The sequence below is a fragment of the Halichoerus grypus genome, chromosome X (assembly GCF_964656455.1).
Source record: "Halichoerus grypus chromosome X, mHalGry1.hap1.1, whole genome shotgun sequence".
In the NCBI taxonomy this organism is placed as follows: Eukaryota; Metazoa; Chordata; class Mammalia; order Carnivora; family Phocidae; genus Halichoerus; species Halichoerus grypus.
The window spans coordinates 54,443,334-54,461,782 of NC_135727.1; the positions used below are offsets into that span (position 1 = coordinate 54,443,334).

Here is an 18,449-nt window from a genome sequence, read left to right on the forward strand (position 1 = left end):
ATCACAACTAACACCAAGGAAATAGAAACAATTATTAGAAATTATTATCAACAACTCTATACCAATAAATTGAGCAACCTGGAAGAAATCGATGCCTTCCTGGAAACCTATAAGCTGTCAAGACTGAAACAGGAAGAAATTGACAACCTGAATAGGCCAATAACCAGTAACGAGATTGAAGCAGTGATTCAAAACCTCCCAAAAAACAAGAGTCCAGCGTCTGATGGATTCCCTGGGGAATTCTCCCAACCATTCAAAGAAGAAATAATACCTATTCTCCTGAAGCTGTTTCAAAAAATAGAAACAGAGGGAAAGCTTCCAGACTCATTCTATGAGGCCAGCATTACGTTAATCCCCAAACGAGGCAAAGAACCCATCAAAAAAGAGAATTTCAGACTGATATCCCTGATGAATATGGATTCCAGAATCCTCAACAAAATCCTAGCTAATAGGATCCAACAATACATTAAAAGGATCATCCACCACGACCAAGTGGGATTTATCCCAGGGATGTAAGGGTGGTTCAACATTCACAAATCAATCAATGTGATAGAACGCATTAATAAGACAAGAGAGAAGAACCATATGGTCCTCTCAATTGGTACAGAAAAAACATTTGACAAAATACAGCATCCTTTCCTGATTAAAACTCTTCAGAGTATAGGATAGAAGGAACATCCCTCAAGTTCATAAAATCCATCTATGAAAATCCCACAGCATATATCATCCCCAATGGGGAAAAGCTGAGAGCCTTTCCCTTAAGATCAGAAATACGTCAAGGATTCCCACTCTCATCACTATTGTTCAACATAGTACTAGAAGTCCTAGCAACACCAATCAGACAACATAAAGAAATAAAATGTATTCAAATTGGAACAAAGAAGTCAAAGTCTCTCTTTCTGTAGACAACATGATAGTTTATGTGGAAAATCCAAAAGACTCCACCCCCAAGTTCCTAGAACTCATACAGTAATTCAGTAATGTGGCAGGATACAAAATCAATGCACAGAAATCAGGTGCTTTCTTATACACTAACAGTGCAACTGTAGAAAGAGAAATTAGAGAAATGATTCCATTTACAATAGCACCAAAACCCGTAAGATACCTCGGAATAAACCTAACCAAAGAGGTAAAGATCTATACTCAAGGAACTACAGAACACTCATGAACGAAACTGAAGAAGACACAAAAAGATGGAAAAACTTTCCATGCTCATGGATCGGAAGAATAAACAAGGTTAAAATATCTATGCTACTCAGAGCAATTTATACCTTCAATGCTATCCCAATCAAAATTCCAATGCCATTTATCAAAGTGGTGGACCAAACAATCCTAAAATTTGTATGGAATCAGAAAAGATCCAGAATCACCAAGGAAATGTGGAAAAAGAAAAACAACATTGGGGGCATTACGTTGCCCAATTTCAAGCTATATTACAAAGCAGTGATCACCAAGATAGTATGGTACTGGCACAAAAACCGACATAGAACAATGGAACAGAATAGAGAGCCCAGGTATGGACCCTCAACTCTATGGTCAAATAATCTTCGACACAGCAGGAAAAAATATGCAGTGGAGAAAAGACAGTCTCTTCAATAAATGGTGCTGGGAAGATTTGACAGCCACATGCAGAAGAATGAAACTCGACCATTCTCTAACACCATACACAAAGATAAACTCAAAATGGATAAAGATCTCAATGTAAGACAGGAATCCATCAAAATCCTGGAGGAGAACATAGGCAGTAATGTCTTTGCCATCAGCCACAGCAACTTCTTTCAAGATTCATCTCCAAAGGCTAGTGAAACAAAAACAAAAAATGAACTTTTGGGACTTCATCAAGATAAAAAGCTTCTGCACAGCAAAGGAAACAGTCAACAAAACAAAGAGGCAACCCACAGAATGGGAGAAGTTATTTGCAAATGACACTACAGAGAAAGGGCTCGTATCCAAGATCTATAAAGAACTTCTCAAACTCAACACCCAAAAAACAAATAATCAAGTCAAAAAATTGGCAGAAGACATGAACAGACACTTCTTCAAAGAAGACATACAAATGGCTAACAGACACATGAAAAAATGTTCATCATCGTTAGCCATCAGGGAAATTCAAATCAAAACCACATTGAGATATCACCTTACACCAGTTAAAATGGCAAAAATGGACAGGGAAAGAAACAACAAATGTTGGAGAGGTTGTGGAGAAAGGGGAACCCTCTTACACTGGTGGTGGGAAAGGAAGTTGGTATAGCTACTTTGGAAAACAGTGTGGATATGCCTCAAAAAATTAAAAATAGGGGCTCTTGGGTGGCTCAGTCGTTAAGCGTCTGCCTTCAGCTCAGGTCATGATCCCGGGGTCCTGGGATCGAGCCCCGCATCGGGCTCCAGCCGCATCGGGATCCCTGCTTGGTGGGAAGCCTGCTTCTCCCTCTCCCACTCCCCCTGCTTGTGGTCCCTCTCTTGCTGTGTCTCTCTCTGTCAAATAAATAAATAAAATCTTTAAAAAAAATAAAAATATAAAATAGAGCTACCCTATGACCCAGCAATTGCACTCCTGGGTATTTACCCCAAAGACACAGATGCAGTGAAAAGAAGGGACATATTCACCCCAATGTTCATAGCAGCAATGTCCACAATAGCCAAACTGTGGAAAGAGCCGAGATGCCCTTCAACAGATGAATGGATAAAGATGTGGTCCATATATACAATGGAATATTAGTCAGCCTTCAGAAAGGATGAATACCGAACTTTTACATCAACATGAATGGGACTGCAGGAGATTATGCTAAGTGAAATAAGTGAAGCAGAGAAAGTCAATTATCATATGGTTTCACTTCTTTATGGAACATAAGGAATATCATGGAGGACATTAGGAGAAGGAAGGGAAACATGAAGGGGTAAATCAAAGGGAGAGATGAACCATGAGAGACTATGGACTCCAAGAAACAAACTGAGGGTTTTAGAGGGGAGGGGGGTGGGGGGATGGGTTAGCCTGGTGATGGGTATTAAGGAGGGCATGTACTTCATGGAGCCCTGGGTGTTATAAGAAAACAATGAAGCGTGGATCACTACATCAAAAACTAATGTTGTATTGTATGGTGACTAACAAATCATAATAAAATAAAATTAAAAAAAAGAAACAAGAAAAATATCAAATAAATAACTTTACACCTAAGAGGGCAAGAAAAACGACAAACCCCAAAGCTCCTAAAAGTGAGAAAATTATAAAAATTAGAGAGACAATAATTGAAATCGAGACAAAAAAAACCAAACAAACAATAGAAAAGGTCAATGAAACCAAGAGCTGGCTCTTTGAAAAGATAAACAATTTGATAAATCTGTAGTCAAACTCATCAGGAAAAAGAGAGAAGGCTCAAATAAATCAATCAGAATTCAAGGTGGTGAAATATGAAGTGACACCATAGAAATATAAGGGATTGTAAGAGAATATTATGAAAAATTATATGCCAATAAATTGGCCAACCTAAAAGAAATGGATATAATCCTAGAAACACAATCTTCCAAAACTGAATCAGGAAGAAATATAAAATTTGGACAAACTGATTATGAGTAATGAAATTGAATGAGTAATCAAAAAACTCCCAACAAACAAGAGTCCAGGATGATATGTCTTCCCAGTTAAAATTCTACCAAACATTTAGGGATGCTTGTCGGCTCAGTCGGTTAAGCAGCTGCCTTCAGCCCAGCTCATGATACCAGGGTCCTGGGATCGAGTCCCACATTGGGCTCCTTGCTCAACAGGGAGCCTGCTTCTCCCTCTCTCTCCCTCTGCTTGTGCTCTCTCTGTGAAATAAATAAAATCTTTAAAAAAAATACATTCTACCAAACATTTAAGAAGAGTTAATACTTTTTCTTTTCAAACTATATCAAAAAATAGAAGACGAAGGAAAACTTCCAAATTCATTCTATGAGGCCATTACCCTATGCCCAAACCAGATAAAGACATGAAAGAGAGAACTACAGGCTAATATTTGTGATGAACACAGATGCAAAAAAAAAAAAAAAAAAAAACCTTACAAAAGTATTAGGAAACCAAATTTAACAATATATTAAAAGGATCATTTACCATGATCAAGTGGAATTGATTCCAGAGATGAAAATAGTTCAATGTTGACACATCAGTTAATAGGATATATCACATTAATGAGAGGGAAGATAAAAACCATATGATCACTTCAATAGTTTAGAAAACACACTTAACAGAATACATTTGTGCAACAAAGCAGATTCAGAGGGAACACATATCAATATTAAAAATGTCATATCTTAAAAACCCACAGCTAACATCATACTCGATGGTGAAATACTGAAAGCTTTTCTTCTAAGATCTGGAACAAGACAAGGATGTCCACTCTCAGCACTCTATTCAACATAGTACTGGAAGTCATAGCTACAGTGATCAGAAAAGAAAAAGAAATTAAAAAACATCCAAATTGGCAAGGAAAAAGTAAAACTGCTGCTATTTATAGATGACATGATACATGATATAGGGTTTTATATATATAACACCAGATTCCACCAAAAAACTAATAGAACTGATAAATGAATTCAGTAAAGTTATAGGATACAGAATTAATATACAGAAATATTTTGCATTTCCATACACTAATAATGAAGTAGCACAATGAGAAATTAAAAAAAAAAAATCACATCTGGAATTGCACCAAAAATAGCTAGGAATAAATTCAACCAAGGAAGTTAAAGACTTATACTCTGAAAACTATAAGATATTGATGAAATAAATTGAAGACAACACAAACAAATGGAAATTCATACCACGCTCATGGGTTAGAAAAATTAATATTGTCAAAATGTTCATATTACCGAGAGCAATTTACAGATTCATTGTAATCACTATCATAATACCAATAGCATTTTTCACAACACTAGTACAAATAATCCTAACATTTGTATAAAACCACAAAATTAATCTTGAAAATAAAGAACAAGGCTGGAGTTATCACAGTCCCAGATTTCAAGATATAATACAAAGCTATTGTAATCAAATAGTAGGGCACTAGTATGAAAATAGATACACAGATCAATGAAACAGGGTAGAAATCCCAGAAATAAACCCACATATATATGGTCATTCAATCTATGAAAAAGCAGGGAAAAAGATTCAATGGGGAAAAGGCAGTCTTTTCAATAAATGGTTTGGGAAAATGGGACAGCTACATGCAAAAGAATGAAAATGGACCACTTTATTACATCATACACAAAAATAAATTCAAATTAGATTAAAAGCCTAAATATGAGACCTGATACCATAAAACTCCTAAAAGAAAATGTAAGCAATAATCTTGGAAATATACCCCAGCAACATTTTTATGGATCTATCTCCTCAGGTTAAGAAAACAAAAGCAAAAATTAAGTACTGGGACAACACCAAAACAAAAAGGTCTTGCAGAGCAAAGGAAACTATCAACAAAATGAAAAGGCAACCTGCTGAATGGGAAAAGATATTTGCAAATGATATATCTGATAAGGGGTTAACATCAAAATATATAAAGAATCTATACAACTTAACACCAAAAACAAACAACCAGATTAAAAGATGAGCAGAGGACCTGAATAGATATATTTTCAAAGAATACATACAGATTACCAACAGACACATGAAAAGATGCTCCACATTACTAATAATCAGGAAAATTCCAATCAAAACTACAATGAGATATCACCTCATGCCAGTCAGAATGGCTAGTATGAAAAAGACAAGAAATGATAAGTGCTGATTAGGATGCAGAGGAAAGTGAACCCTTGTGCACTGTTGGTGGGAATGTAAATTGGTACACAATGAGATATCACTTCACACCTGTCAGAATGGATAAAATAAAAAACACAAGAAACAACGAGTGTTGGTAAGGATGTGGAGAAAAAGAAACCCTTGTGTTCTGTTGGTGGGAATGTACGCTGGTGCAGCTACTGTAGCAAACACTATGTAGTTTTTCAAAAAATTAAAAATAGAAATACCGTATGATCCAGTAATTCCACTACTGGGTATTTAACTAAAGAAAACAAAAACACTAATTTGAAAGAATACACACACCCTTCTGTTTATTTTAACATTATTTATAATAGCTATGATATGTTAGCAACCTAAGTGTCCATCAATAGATGAAGAGATAAAGATGTGGGTTATGTATACAATCAAATATTACTTAGCCATAAAAAAGAATGAGATGTTGCAATTTGCAACAACATGGATGGGCCTAGAAAGGATTATGCTAAGGGAACTAAGTCAGACAGACAATGAGAAATACCATATGATTTCACTTATATGTGAAATCAAAAAAAACAAAACAAATGAACAAAAATATCACAAAAACATACTCTTAAATACAGAAGACAAATTGGTGGTTGCCAAAGGGGAAGTGAGTGGGGGAATGGGAATAATAGATAAATGGGATTAAGAGATACAAACTTATAATTACAAAATTAGTATGTCACAAAGATGAAAAGTACAACATAGAGAATATAGTCAATAATATTGTATGGGAACAGATGGTGACTATACTTTTGGTAAGTGCTGAGTATTATATAGAATTATTGAATCACTATGTTGAATGCCTCAAAATAATATAACATTGTATCTCAATTATACTTCCATAATTATAATGATAATAATAATAAAAACACCTTCACTTTGTCTTACAACAACAAACACATTCCCACACCTATTAGATAGGTGTAATTCCTGAACAGTATTTTTCAGGGGATTCCTAAACACTAATGAGAAGGGAAGAGACAAAATGAAATACATACAATGCATCCACTTTCACCTGAATTACCCTATAAACATTGCATACTCAAGCTCACACAAGAACTGCTGCAGCACAATATAAAAAAGCCAAAACATTGAAGACATTTAAAATACTAAATAAATAAATAAATAGCATGCTGCTAGTATAGATATGTTTAAATTAAAGATTAATGGTGAGGTTCTTTACATAACAATTTAGATTTTTATGACTGATTTCAAGATTTATTTTTTGAGTATGATTTCCACTTGGTCAAAATATCAAAGGACTGTAAATTATATTTTAAAATAGAAGCATAAGAAGTGAAATAAATTATTGTTTTAAATAACAGTGGAACAACAGGTCAGGGACATCCTCAAATATGAAGTAGACAATAAAAAATAGGTGTGTGTTTGCAGAGTGTAAATACTTTTGGAGCATTCAAAATATCCTGGAGCATTTTAAAACTTTATCAGCACAATAAAACGATATGCATTTGAACTGATTGCTTAAACTCCATAATTAAAGAAGTTTGTTTTCTGTTAACCTTAACTTATACAGATTCACTTGTAATCACACATTATAATTTGGCAAAGAAAATACATATTATTTACAAGTTCACAAAGCATGTAAACGATTATTTTGTTAGGTATGTAAACAACATATGCAATTTATAATCTAATTTGAATAAAAGTATAGAAAAGTAGAATTATATCTTGAATGCCTCCTCAGACAAAATGTTGAATATGCTTAAACTGTAAGAGAAGGAAAATGAATAATTAAATCTAGAGGTAAGTTAAAAGTAATTACTGTAAATCAAAAAATGTCTATAAGGTCATGTTAATTTTGCTATCTAAATAGTAATTACACATAACTTGGATAAAACATCCAGTTTCATGGATACCAGACTGACTGAATACCTTTTTTAGATATCAGTTCATGTTAAACATACTAAAAATGTGTTTGAAACAGTTGAAATTGCAATGTTTTATGATAACTGAAAAGAACAAAACTTCTTAAATCAAACACAAATTAGCAATTCATTTTAAAATGAAATATACATCATGATTATGGTTTATGTTGATTTCTACTGTACCTTTCTTTAGTCCAGGGATGAAAGCTAGAAAGAGAGTTTCATAAAGTTAAATACAATAAATATTTTGTCTTATTTCCAACATGTTATATTAATTTAACTAAACTGCAATGTATTGCAATATACTTTCAACTCCATTTTTCAGAGAATGTGACAACTGAGATAGATAAGGTAGAAGACTGATAACCCATAAAATCTCTCTCCTGTAATATATTTTTTTTCTAAAATCAGACCAAGCCTATGCTATATGCTAGCTTCTTGAGTAGTGATTAGTCCTTTCCCTATAGGGAATGTATTGTTGAACTCAACATTCTGCAAAATCTCAGTAGATTTTCTATTTTCATTGCCTATGATAGCTAAGTAGAGTCCTCTACTGAAATTTTCTCATGGAACCTCCTACAGGAATTGGAGTATAAAGAAAAACATTGTTTTTACTTAACACCTTGCTCTGCCTCCAAATCTGAGGTGGTAAAAAAATAATGGGAAAAAACAAAAATCAACAGACACTAACATGAGGATGACCCAATAGAAGTATTCTTAACTTGGTTAAGACACTTTATCTATAACATAGCTATTTTTCACAGCTAAAATTCATTTCTCACAATTAGAGTGTTGGGGATTAGAGAACATTACCATTATTTCCTAGGAAAATAAATTCAGGCATTGTATTATGGACTTCCCAGAAAACACTAAGATCATGCTTGACCTGGGATAATTAAAAAAGTCTACTTTTAAACAAAATAATTACATGTTTACAAACACTTGGATATATGTTGATCTGGACAATTACCAAAATTATTCTTTGTTAAGATTTTAAGATCAACAGTAGAAATGATTTCCTGATATATTTAAAATATGCTTGTAAGTATAAAAATGTTAAAGATAAACATTTTGAACCTGTTTAAAAATTGGTTTTATTTTTTTTTAAAGATTTCATTTATTTATTTGTCAGAGAGAGAGAGAGCAAGCAAGCACAAGCAGGGGGAGTGGCAGGCAGAGGGAGAAGTAGGCTTCCTGCTGAGCAAGGAGCCTGATGTGGGACTCGATCCCAGGACCCTGGGATCATGGCCTGAGCCGAAGGCAGATGCTTAACCAACTGAGCCACCCAGGCATCCCTAAAAATCAGTTTTAAATAAAATTAGAACATTATTGAGTAAGGAAAAGGTTAAGGTATAGGCAGGGAGAGATAGGAGGCCCCTGACTCCCCTGACTAGGCTCACACAGGTGACTATGTGAGTAGACTCACAGAAATTCCAAATGCTGAGGCGTACAAAACCAGAGATAAGGGAACAAACCAGAACACCTGGCCCTGAATGTTAGGGAGTATTTTTTTTTTTTTTTTTTGGCAGCTACATTTTAATCACAGAAAATGACCAGACCTCAAAGATGAAGTAAGCCTTTAAAGATGTTATCAATAGTCCTTGTTCAAACCAAGATGGGACAAGAATTTCAAGGCCACAAGCTTCCCAGTCAGTTCTCAATAAGACTGCCACTAAAAGCCACAGTGGCAACTCATTCGGGACCCCCTTCATTCTAGAGAGCTCTTTTCTTTCCTTTCTGTTCTCACCTTCACTTAATAAACTTTCGCTTCACTTCACCCTTTTGTGTCCATGAGATTCATTCTTTGACACCATGAGACAAGAACCCTGCAACCCTGTAACATTATGAAACACAAGACATATGAAATGCTTAGAGAGAAGGTATAGGTCAGAGATAGAAAAAGTGAAGGTGAAAGCATATCTCTATACAATGATAATGATTAATGAAAGAGCCTCGCCCATTTTAAGTTTCATTGATATATACACAGCACATTTATTTTTTTAATATAAGGTGTTTCATCTATAAGCAGTGCAACTGAATAGTAGTACTAGCTGAAATATATATATTATATATATTAAAATATGTATATATATATATATACATATAACCCACAGTGCTTTTACAATACACTTCAGGTAGAATCAATCTTCTAAATAAAATTCCATAACACTCCACTCTTCATAAAATGGTTATACTTCCATGATAATTATCACACACACACACACACACACACACACACACACACACACACAATTCTAACTTATTGTTGGAATTAATAGTCAACTCTGGTAATACTTAAATGTAGAATTTTCAAATAAAATGGTGTGAAAAAGAAAGGTGGCTTTATGCAGAGAGGTAAAGTACTTGTTTTCATTTTAAGACTGCAATTTTAATGTGGTATAAACCTTAGTTATCAAAATCTTTTCTAATTTGGTAACTGAAAATAACAGAAAAAAGTAAAATGGATCTAGACTTATTTCTAAGGGTAAAGAGGTATGAATAAAAGAAGCAAAACAGATGACATGACAACAATGGAAAAGAAAACAAACACATTTAAAAAACATATCCTGAGAAATGTTTAGCTCTTAAGCTGAAAAATGAAAATTGGTTTACAAATCATTAAAGTCAAATATTGATAAATTTTCTTTAAAATTCAGGACAATAAGCAGACTCTGCATAAAATTTTCAACACTAATTCTGAACAGACACAAAATCATGACATGAACTGGTCAAAAAAGTGAAACCATTTTCCTTCTCTAAAGCAATATATGTAGGAGGAGGAGTTAAGATGGCAGAGTACTGGGGCGCCTGGGTGGCTCAGTCGTTGAGCGTCTGCCTTCGGCTCAGGTCATGATCTCAGGGTCCTGGGCTCGAGACCCGCGTCGGGCTCCCTGCTCGGTGGGAAGCTTGCTTCTCCTTCTCCCATTCCCCCTGCTTGTGTTCCCTCTCTCGCTGTGTCTCTCTCTGTCAAATAAATAAATAAAATCTTAAAAAAAAAAAAAAAAGATGGCAGAGTACTTGGAGGACCTTATGCTTGCCTTGTCCCTCAAACACAAGTAATTACCAAATCATTCTAAACAACCATGAAATTAATCTGAGGACTGAGAGACCAAACTGCATAACTAGAGGGAGAAAAGAGGAAACATCATGAAAGGTAGGAGGTGCAGTGATGTGATCTGGAGGAAAAAAGAATCTCACGTGCTGCACAGGGGAGGAAGCCCTGATTATGGAGGCAGGGGAGATAGAGAGATGAGGAGGGGGAGATAAAACAGCATACTGGGGACTGCACAAGAAAAACACTTCCCCAAAACCACTAATTGGGAAAACAAGAGGGGCTGATTATTGCAAGACTTTATAAGGAGCAGAGCTGAAAATCTGAAGTTTTAGAAGACATCACCATCACCAGTGTTGAGTCTGGCAGGTATAGTATTGCTCCAGTGAAGAAGGAGGGAAGAGGCACAGGAACAGATGGTGTACTCTGAGGATTCCTTGGGTCATGCTGGGAGATACAGTTCCCCTTCTTGGAGTGCATTTGGGAGAAGGAGCAGTGCCTCTCAGGGAACAAAAGAACCAGCAGGCACCATTAAGCTGCCCCATTCATTAGCATACAAGCAGAAAAACCTGCTGAGGACAGCTAACCTGGAGGATGGCTTTTTGCTGTGCTTTGCCATGAACTCTAAAGCCCTGTGCAGTTATGCAACTGCTTTTCTGGGACAAACCAGTATCAGCCACAGCATGCAGAGGATCTCCAGAGGATCAGTACAGGTCCATGTCATGCCAGGTCCCTAAAATTTGGAGTTGTGAAATCCAGCCATAAGCATGAGATAAAAACACAGGAGCACTGCACCACTGCCAGGAGGGCAGATGGCATTGACACAGACAGGGTGAAAGCAGGGATCTGCCAGAAGCCTGGGACATAAGAGGAGAGATAGTTCATTCTTTTGTGAGGGCTTCCTGAACAGCAGTGAGTGTGGACTCCCCTCTCCAGGGAAGAGAGTGGGCTGAAGCCATTTTTCACCCCTCCTATCAGCACAGATGGCCTTCAGTGAGTGGCACAGCACACACAGTGGAAGCTTGAGACACTTACACCAGGCCCACACCCATGTACTGTGCAGGTGCCTTTTTTACTAAGGCAAGTGTGATTGAGAGCAATAGCAGCAATGGGCCCCTCCCTTAGAAGACCAGCACAAATCTCCCTACATGCACCACGTTTACTGATCATAGAGTGCTACAAAGCTTCAGCTCTAGTGCAAATAGGACCAGGCACAGGCTTTCTTTCTTTTTTCTTTCTTTTATTTTTTTTGAAGATTTATTTATTTATTTATTTGAGAGAGAAAGAGAGAGTACATGAGAGGGGGGAGGCTCAGAGGGAGAAGCAGGCTCCCCGCTGAGCAGGGAGCCTGATGCGGGACTCGATCCTGGGACTCCAGGATCATGACCTGAGCCAAAGTCAGTCGCTTAACCAACTGAGCCACCCAGGTGCCCCCAGGCACAGGCTTTCTTAACACACAAGACAGAGACCAAGACAAAATGACAATATGGAGGAATTCATCCCAAAAGAAAGAACAAGATGTCATGGCCAGGGATCTAATCAGAATAGATATAAGTAATACATAGAAGAATCAGAGACCCTTACCACAGAGATAAAAGACATAAAAACTAGTCAGGCTGAAGTAAAAATGCTATAACTGAAATGCAAAACCAAATGGATGTAATTGCCACAATACGGAAGAAGCAGGGAATGAGTAAGTGATATAGAGGATAAAATTGTGGAACATAATGAAGCTGAAAAGAAGAGAGAAAGAAAAATATTAGACCATGAATGTAAACATAGGGAACTCAGTGACTGCATAAAACATAATAACATTCATATCATAGAAGTCCAAGAAAAAGAAGACAGGGAAAAAGGCACAGAAGTTTTATAGGACCAACTTATAGCTAAAAATTTCCTTAGTCTGGGGAAAGAAACAGACATCCAAATTCAGAAGGCACAGAGACCTCCCATCAAAATCAACAAAAGCTATCCAACACCAAGACATATCATATTTAAATTTGCAAAATAGAGACATAAGGAAAGAATCCTGAAAGAAGCAAGGGAAAAGAAATTCTCAACCTACAAGGGGAAGGAAATAAGGATCACAGCAGCTTTCTGCACAAAAACCTGTCGGGGCAGAAGAGAGTGGCATGATATATTCAACATATTGAATGGGGAAAATATGCAGCCAAGAATACTTTATCCATCAAGGCTGCCACTCAGAATAAAAGGAGAGATAAAGAGTTTCCTGGACAAATAAAAGTTAAAGGAATTCATCACCACTAAACCAGTCTAAAGGAAATATTAAAGGGGACTCTTTGGGAGGGAAAGAGCAAAAGCAACGATGACTAAAGAACAGAAAATCTCAAGAAACAATGATTTTACAGATGATATGATGCACTAAATTCATATCTATCAATAATCACTCTGAATGTGAGTGGACTAAACACTCTAATCAAAAGACATAGGCTATCAGAATGGATTAAAAAAAAAGACCCATGTACATTCTGGCTACAAGAGACACATTTTAAACATTAAGAAACCTCCAGATTGAAAGTGAGGGGATGGAGCTCCATCTATCATGCTAATGGACATGAAAAAAAAAAAAAAAAAAGCCAGCATAGCTATACATATATCAAACAAACTAGATTTTAACAAGAGTTGACGAAGGGCACTATATCATAATTAAGGGGTCTATCCAACAAGAATATCTAACAATTGTAAATCTTTAGGCCCCCAATGTGGGAACATAGAAAGACATAAATCAATTAATAACAAACAGAAAGAAACTCATTGATAATAATAAAATAATGGTAGGGCACTTAACAACTCACAGCAATGGACAAATCAACTAGCAGAAAATCAAGGAAACAATGGCTTTGAATGACAAACTGAATCACATGGACTTAACAGATATGTTCAGAATGTTTCATCCTAAAGTAGCAGAATACACATTGTTCTGACTGCACATGGAACATTTTCCAGAATAGATCACATACTGGATCACAAATCAGGCCTCAACAAGTACAAAAAGATTGTGATCATATCATACCATGCATATTTTCAGAGCACAACACTATGAAACTTGAATTCAACCACAAGAAACCATTTGGAAAGACAACAAATGCATGGAGGTTATGGAACATCTTAATAAAGAGTGAATGGGCTAATCAGGAAATTAAAGAGATTAAAAAAATATGGAAGCAAACGAAAATGAAAACACAATAGTCCAGAACTTTTGGGATGCGTCAAAGACAGTCATGAGAGGGAAGTATATAGCTATATAGGCCTACCTCAAGAAGCAAGAGAAGTCTCAAATGCACAACCTAAAATTACACCTAAAGGAGTTAGAAAAGGAACAGCAAATAAAGCCTAAAGCCAACAGAAGAAAGGAAATAATAAGGATCAGAGCAGAAATAAATGATATAGGAACAAACAAACATACAAAAAGAAACCCAGTAGAACAGATCAATGAAACTAAGAGCTGATTCTTTGAAAGAATTAATAAAATTGATAAACCCCTAGCCAGACATATCAAAATGAAAAGAGAAAGGACCCAAATAAATAAAATCAAGAATGAAAGAGGAGATATTGCAACCCACAACAAAGAAATACAAACAATTATGAGAATAGTATAAAAAATTATATGCCAACAAATTAGGCTATCTGGAAGAAATGGATAAATCCCTAGAAACATACAAACTACTAAAACTGAAACATGAAAAAATATAAATTTGAACAGAAGAATAACCAGCAAAGAAATTGAATCAATAATAAAAAATCTCCCAAAAAACAAAAGTCCAGGGAAGATGGCTTCCCAGGGGAATTCTATCAGCCATTTAAAGAAGAGTTAATGCCTAGTCTCAAACTCTTCCAAAAACTAGAAATAGAAGGAAAACTTCCAAACTCATCCTACGAGGCCAGCATTACCTTGATTCCAAAACCAGGCAAAGATTCCACTAAAAAGAATTACAGGCCAACATTGCTGATTAATATAGATGCAAAAATTCTCAACAAGATACAAAGCAAATTAAATCCAGCAGTATATTAAACAAACTATTCAACATGATCAAGTGGGATTTATTCCTGAGCTGCAGGGATGGTTCTATATTTGCAAACCAATCAATATGATACATAACATTAATAAATGAAAAGATAAGAACCATATGATCTCCTCAATAGATGCAAAAAAACATTTGAAAAAATACAGCATGCATTCTTGATAAAAATGCTCAACAAAGTAGTGATGGGGGAACATACCCAACATTATAAAAGTCATATATGAAAGACCCACAGCTAACATCATCCTCAATGGGGGAAAAACTTAAGAGTTCTTCCTCTACAGTCAGAAACAAGATAGGCTGTCCTCTCTCACCATTGTTATTTAACATATTACTGGAAGTCCTAGCCACAACAATCAGAAACAAATAGGAATAAAAGGCATCCAAATCAGCAAGGAAGAAATCAAACTGTCAGTATTCCCAGGCAACAAGATACTCTATATAGAAAACCTGAAAGACTCTACCAATATATTGCTAAAATTGATAAATGAATTCAGCGGTCACAAGATATAAAATCAATGTATAGAAATCTGTTGCATTTCTATACACAAGTAATGAAGAAGGAAAGAGAAATCAAGGAATTGATCGCATTTACAATTGCACCAAAAATGATTAGATACCTAGGAATAAACCAAACCAAAGAGGTAAAAGATTTATACTCTGAAAACTACAGAATACTCATGAAAGCAATTGAAGAGGACACAAAGAAATGGAAAAACATTCCATGCTCATGGATTGGAAGAACACATTATGTTAAAATGTGTATACTACCCAAGCAACCTACACATTTAATGTAATCCCTATGAAAATACCACCAACATTTTTCACAGAGAACAAACCATCCTAATATTTGTATGGAACCACAAGAGACCCCAGATAGCCAAAGCAAACTTGAAAAATAAAAACAAAGCTGGGGACATCACTCTGGACTTCAAGCTATAATACAAAGCTATAGTCTTGAATATAGTATGGTACTGACACAAAGATATACACGTAGATCAATGGAACAGAATGGAGAATGCAGAAATGGACTCACAACTACGTGGTCAACTAATTTTTGACAAAGCAAGAAAGAGTATCCAATGGAAAAAAGACAGTCTCTTCAACAAATGGTGTTGGGAAAACTGGACAGCCACATGCAGAAGAATGAAACTGGACCGCTTTCTTACACCATACACAAAAATAAATTCAAAATGTATGAAAGACCTAAATGTGAGACAGAAAACCATCAAAATCCGAGAGGAGAACTCAGGCAGCAACCTCTTTGTCCTCAGCTATAGCAACTTCTTACTAGACACGTCTCTGTAGGCAAGGGAAACAAAGCAAAAATGAACTATTGGGACTTCATCAAGATAAAAAGCTTTTGCACAGGGAAGGAAACAATCAATAAAACTAAAAGCCTACAGAATGGGAGAAGATATTTACAAATTATATATCTGATAAAGTGCTTGTATCCAAAATGTATAAATAACTTATCAAACTCAATACCAAAAAAAACAGTCAATAAATTGGCAGAAGACATAGACATTTTTCCCAAGAAGATATCCAGATGGCCACCAGACATAAGACAAGATGCTCAAAAGCACTCATCATCAGGGAAATAGAAATCAAAATCCCAATGAGATACCACCTCACACTGGTCAGAATGGTTAAAATTAACAACGTAAGAAGCAACAGATGTTAGTGATGGTGTGGAGAAAGGGGAACCTTCTTACACTGTGTGTGGGAATGCAAACTGGTGCAACCACCTTGTACAACAGTGTCGAATTGCCTCAAAAAAATAAAATTAGAACTACCCTATGACCTAGCAATTGCATTACAAGTTATTTCCCCACAGGATACAAAAATATTGATTTGAAGGAACACATGCACCCCAATATTTATAGCAGCATTATCAACAATAGCCAAATTATGGATAGAACCCATAATGTCCATCGACTGATGAGTGGATAAAGAATTTGTGGAATATATATATATATATATATATATATATATATATATGATTATTACTCAGCTATCAAAAAGAATGAAATCTTGCTATTTGAAAGGATGTGGATGGAGCTAGGGTATATTATGCTAAGTGAAACAAGTCAGTCAGTAAAAGACAGATACCATATGATTTCACTCATATATGGAATTTAGAAACAATACAGATGAACATAGGGGAAGGGAAAAAAAAAAAGGGAAGCAAACCATAAGAGACTTTTAACTATAGAGGACAAACTGAAGGTTGATGGAGAGGAGGTGGATGGGGGATGGGCTAAATGGGTGATGGATATTAAGGAGGGCACTTGTTTTGTTGAACACAGGGGTGATATATGTAAGTGATAAATCACTATATTCTACTTATGAAACCAATGTTACACTCTATGTTAACCAACTAGAATTTAAATAAAAGTTTGAAAAAATTAAGTATTATATGTACTATTATATACTAACTCAGAAATTAATAGATATATTCATTATAATTACACAGGTTTTTTTGCATAAAATAAGGTCCATCTCCAAATTTATCCCTAAATTTCAATTGCATCTTAATGTTTAAAGGTTTTTATCATTGATATTTTTGAAGAATGCACACTGCTCTAGATTTTTGCAATATCAAGATAAGCACGGTACTTGTCCTTTGAGATTCTATGGTGGATGTGAATCAGTACAAGGAAAATGAAATTCTTTTACTAACACAACCAATATTATATTATAAACGACTATGTATATCATTTATGTGTAACTTAAAATGAATTTTACTAATATACAAAATGAGTATATAAGTTAAATTTGCTTTTACCAATAAAATTGGTTTCACATTATTAAGTATTCTGAAATCAAATGTATTAATTAATACATTTAAACACAATAGTTCAGGTATCATTATTTGTATTTATACAAATTTGATAATATAAAAATAGGTAATGCTCAAATCACTTAAAGGTCAACAGAGCTCACCACAAAATTGATAGTGTACGTGTAATGTTTGTTTATCAAGAATCATGCATAGACCTATAATTGCCATTTACTTCAATAAAGTAGTGACAATTGCAGTTGTTTTCTCATGTATATTTTTTCATATTTTTAATTTTTAAAAATATTTTATTTATTTATTTGAGAGAGAGAGAGAGAGAGAGAGAGAGGAAGAAGGGGGAGATGCAGAGGGAGAGGGAGAAGCAGGCTCCCCACTGAGCAGGGAGCTCGACATGAGGCTCAATCCCAGAACCCTGGGTTCATGACCTGAGCTGAAGGCAGATGCTTAACCAACTGAGCCACCCAGGTGCCCCTCATGTATAATTTTTAAATTCACATAATCTTCTTTAATAAAATTGTAAAAGGCCATTATTGTGGGGGTAAATAAGATTTGAAAACATTTTTAAAGATACTGAATTGAAAATAAATATCTTTGCCACCAGAGTCAATTGAAGGATAATACTTTATGTAACATTCATCTATTTCTCCTCCTTAACTTAGTGTATTATAATGTTTATTATGCTTTCCAATCCAGAGAAAAAATTGATAAATCAAGATTCAATTTACCTAAAACAAAACACATATTCTAAGTTATTACAGGCTAACTCTTGAGAGCAAATTATTTATTTATTTCCTTATGCTAAGCCACATAAATATTTGTACTGAAGGTCGCAGAATATAACAGAATCAGTATTAAAACAAAATTATGTACTTTA

At 35.2% G+C, this 18,449-nt stretch overlaps 1 protein-coding gene across 1 annotated transcript in view; it reads right to left on the reverse strand.

Annotated features, from left to right (window-relative positions):
* Positions 1-18,449, reverse strand: part of PCDH11X (protocadherin 11 X-linked) — a 586,654-nt gene that overhangs the window by 142,451 nt on the left and 425,754 nt on the right. The window contains exon 7 of the mRNA XM_078063863.1: positions 7,861-7,884. Within this exon, the coding sequence (XP_077919989.1) occupies positions 7,861-7,884 (24 nt within the window). The remainder of the gene's footprint in view (positions 1-7,860; positions 7,885-18,449) is intronic.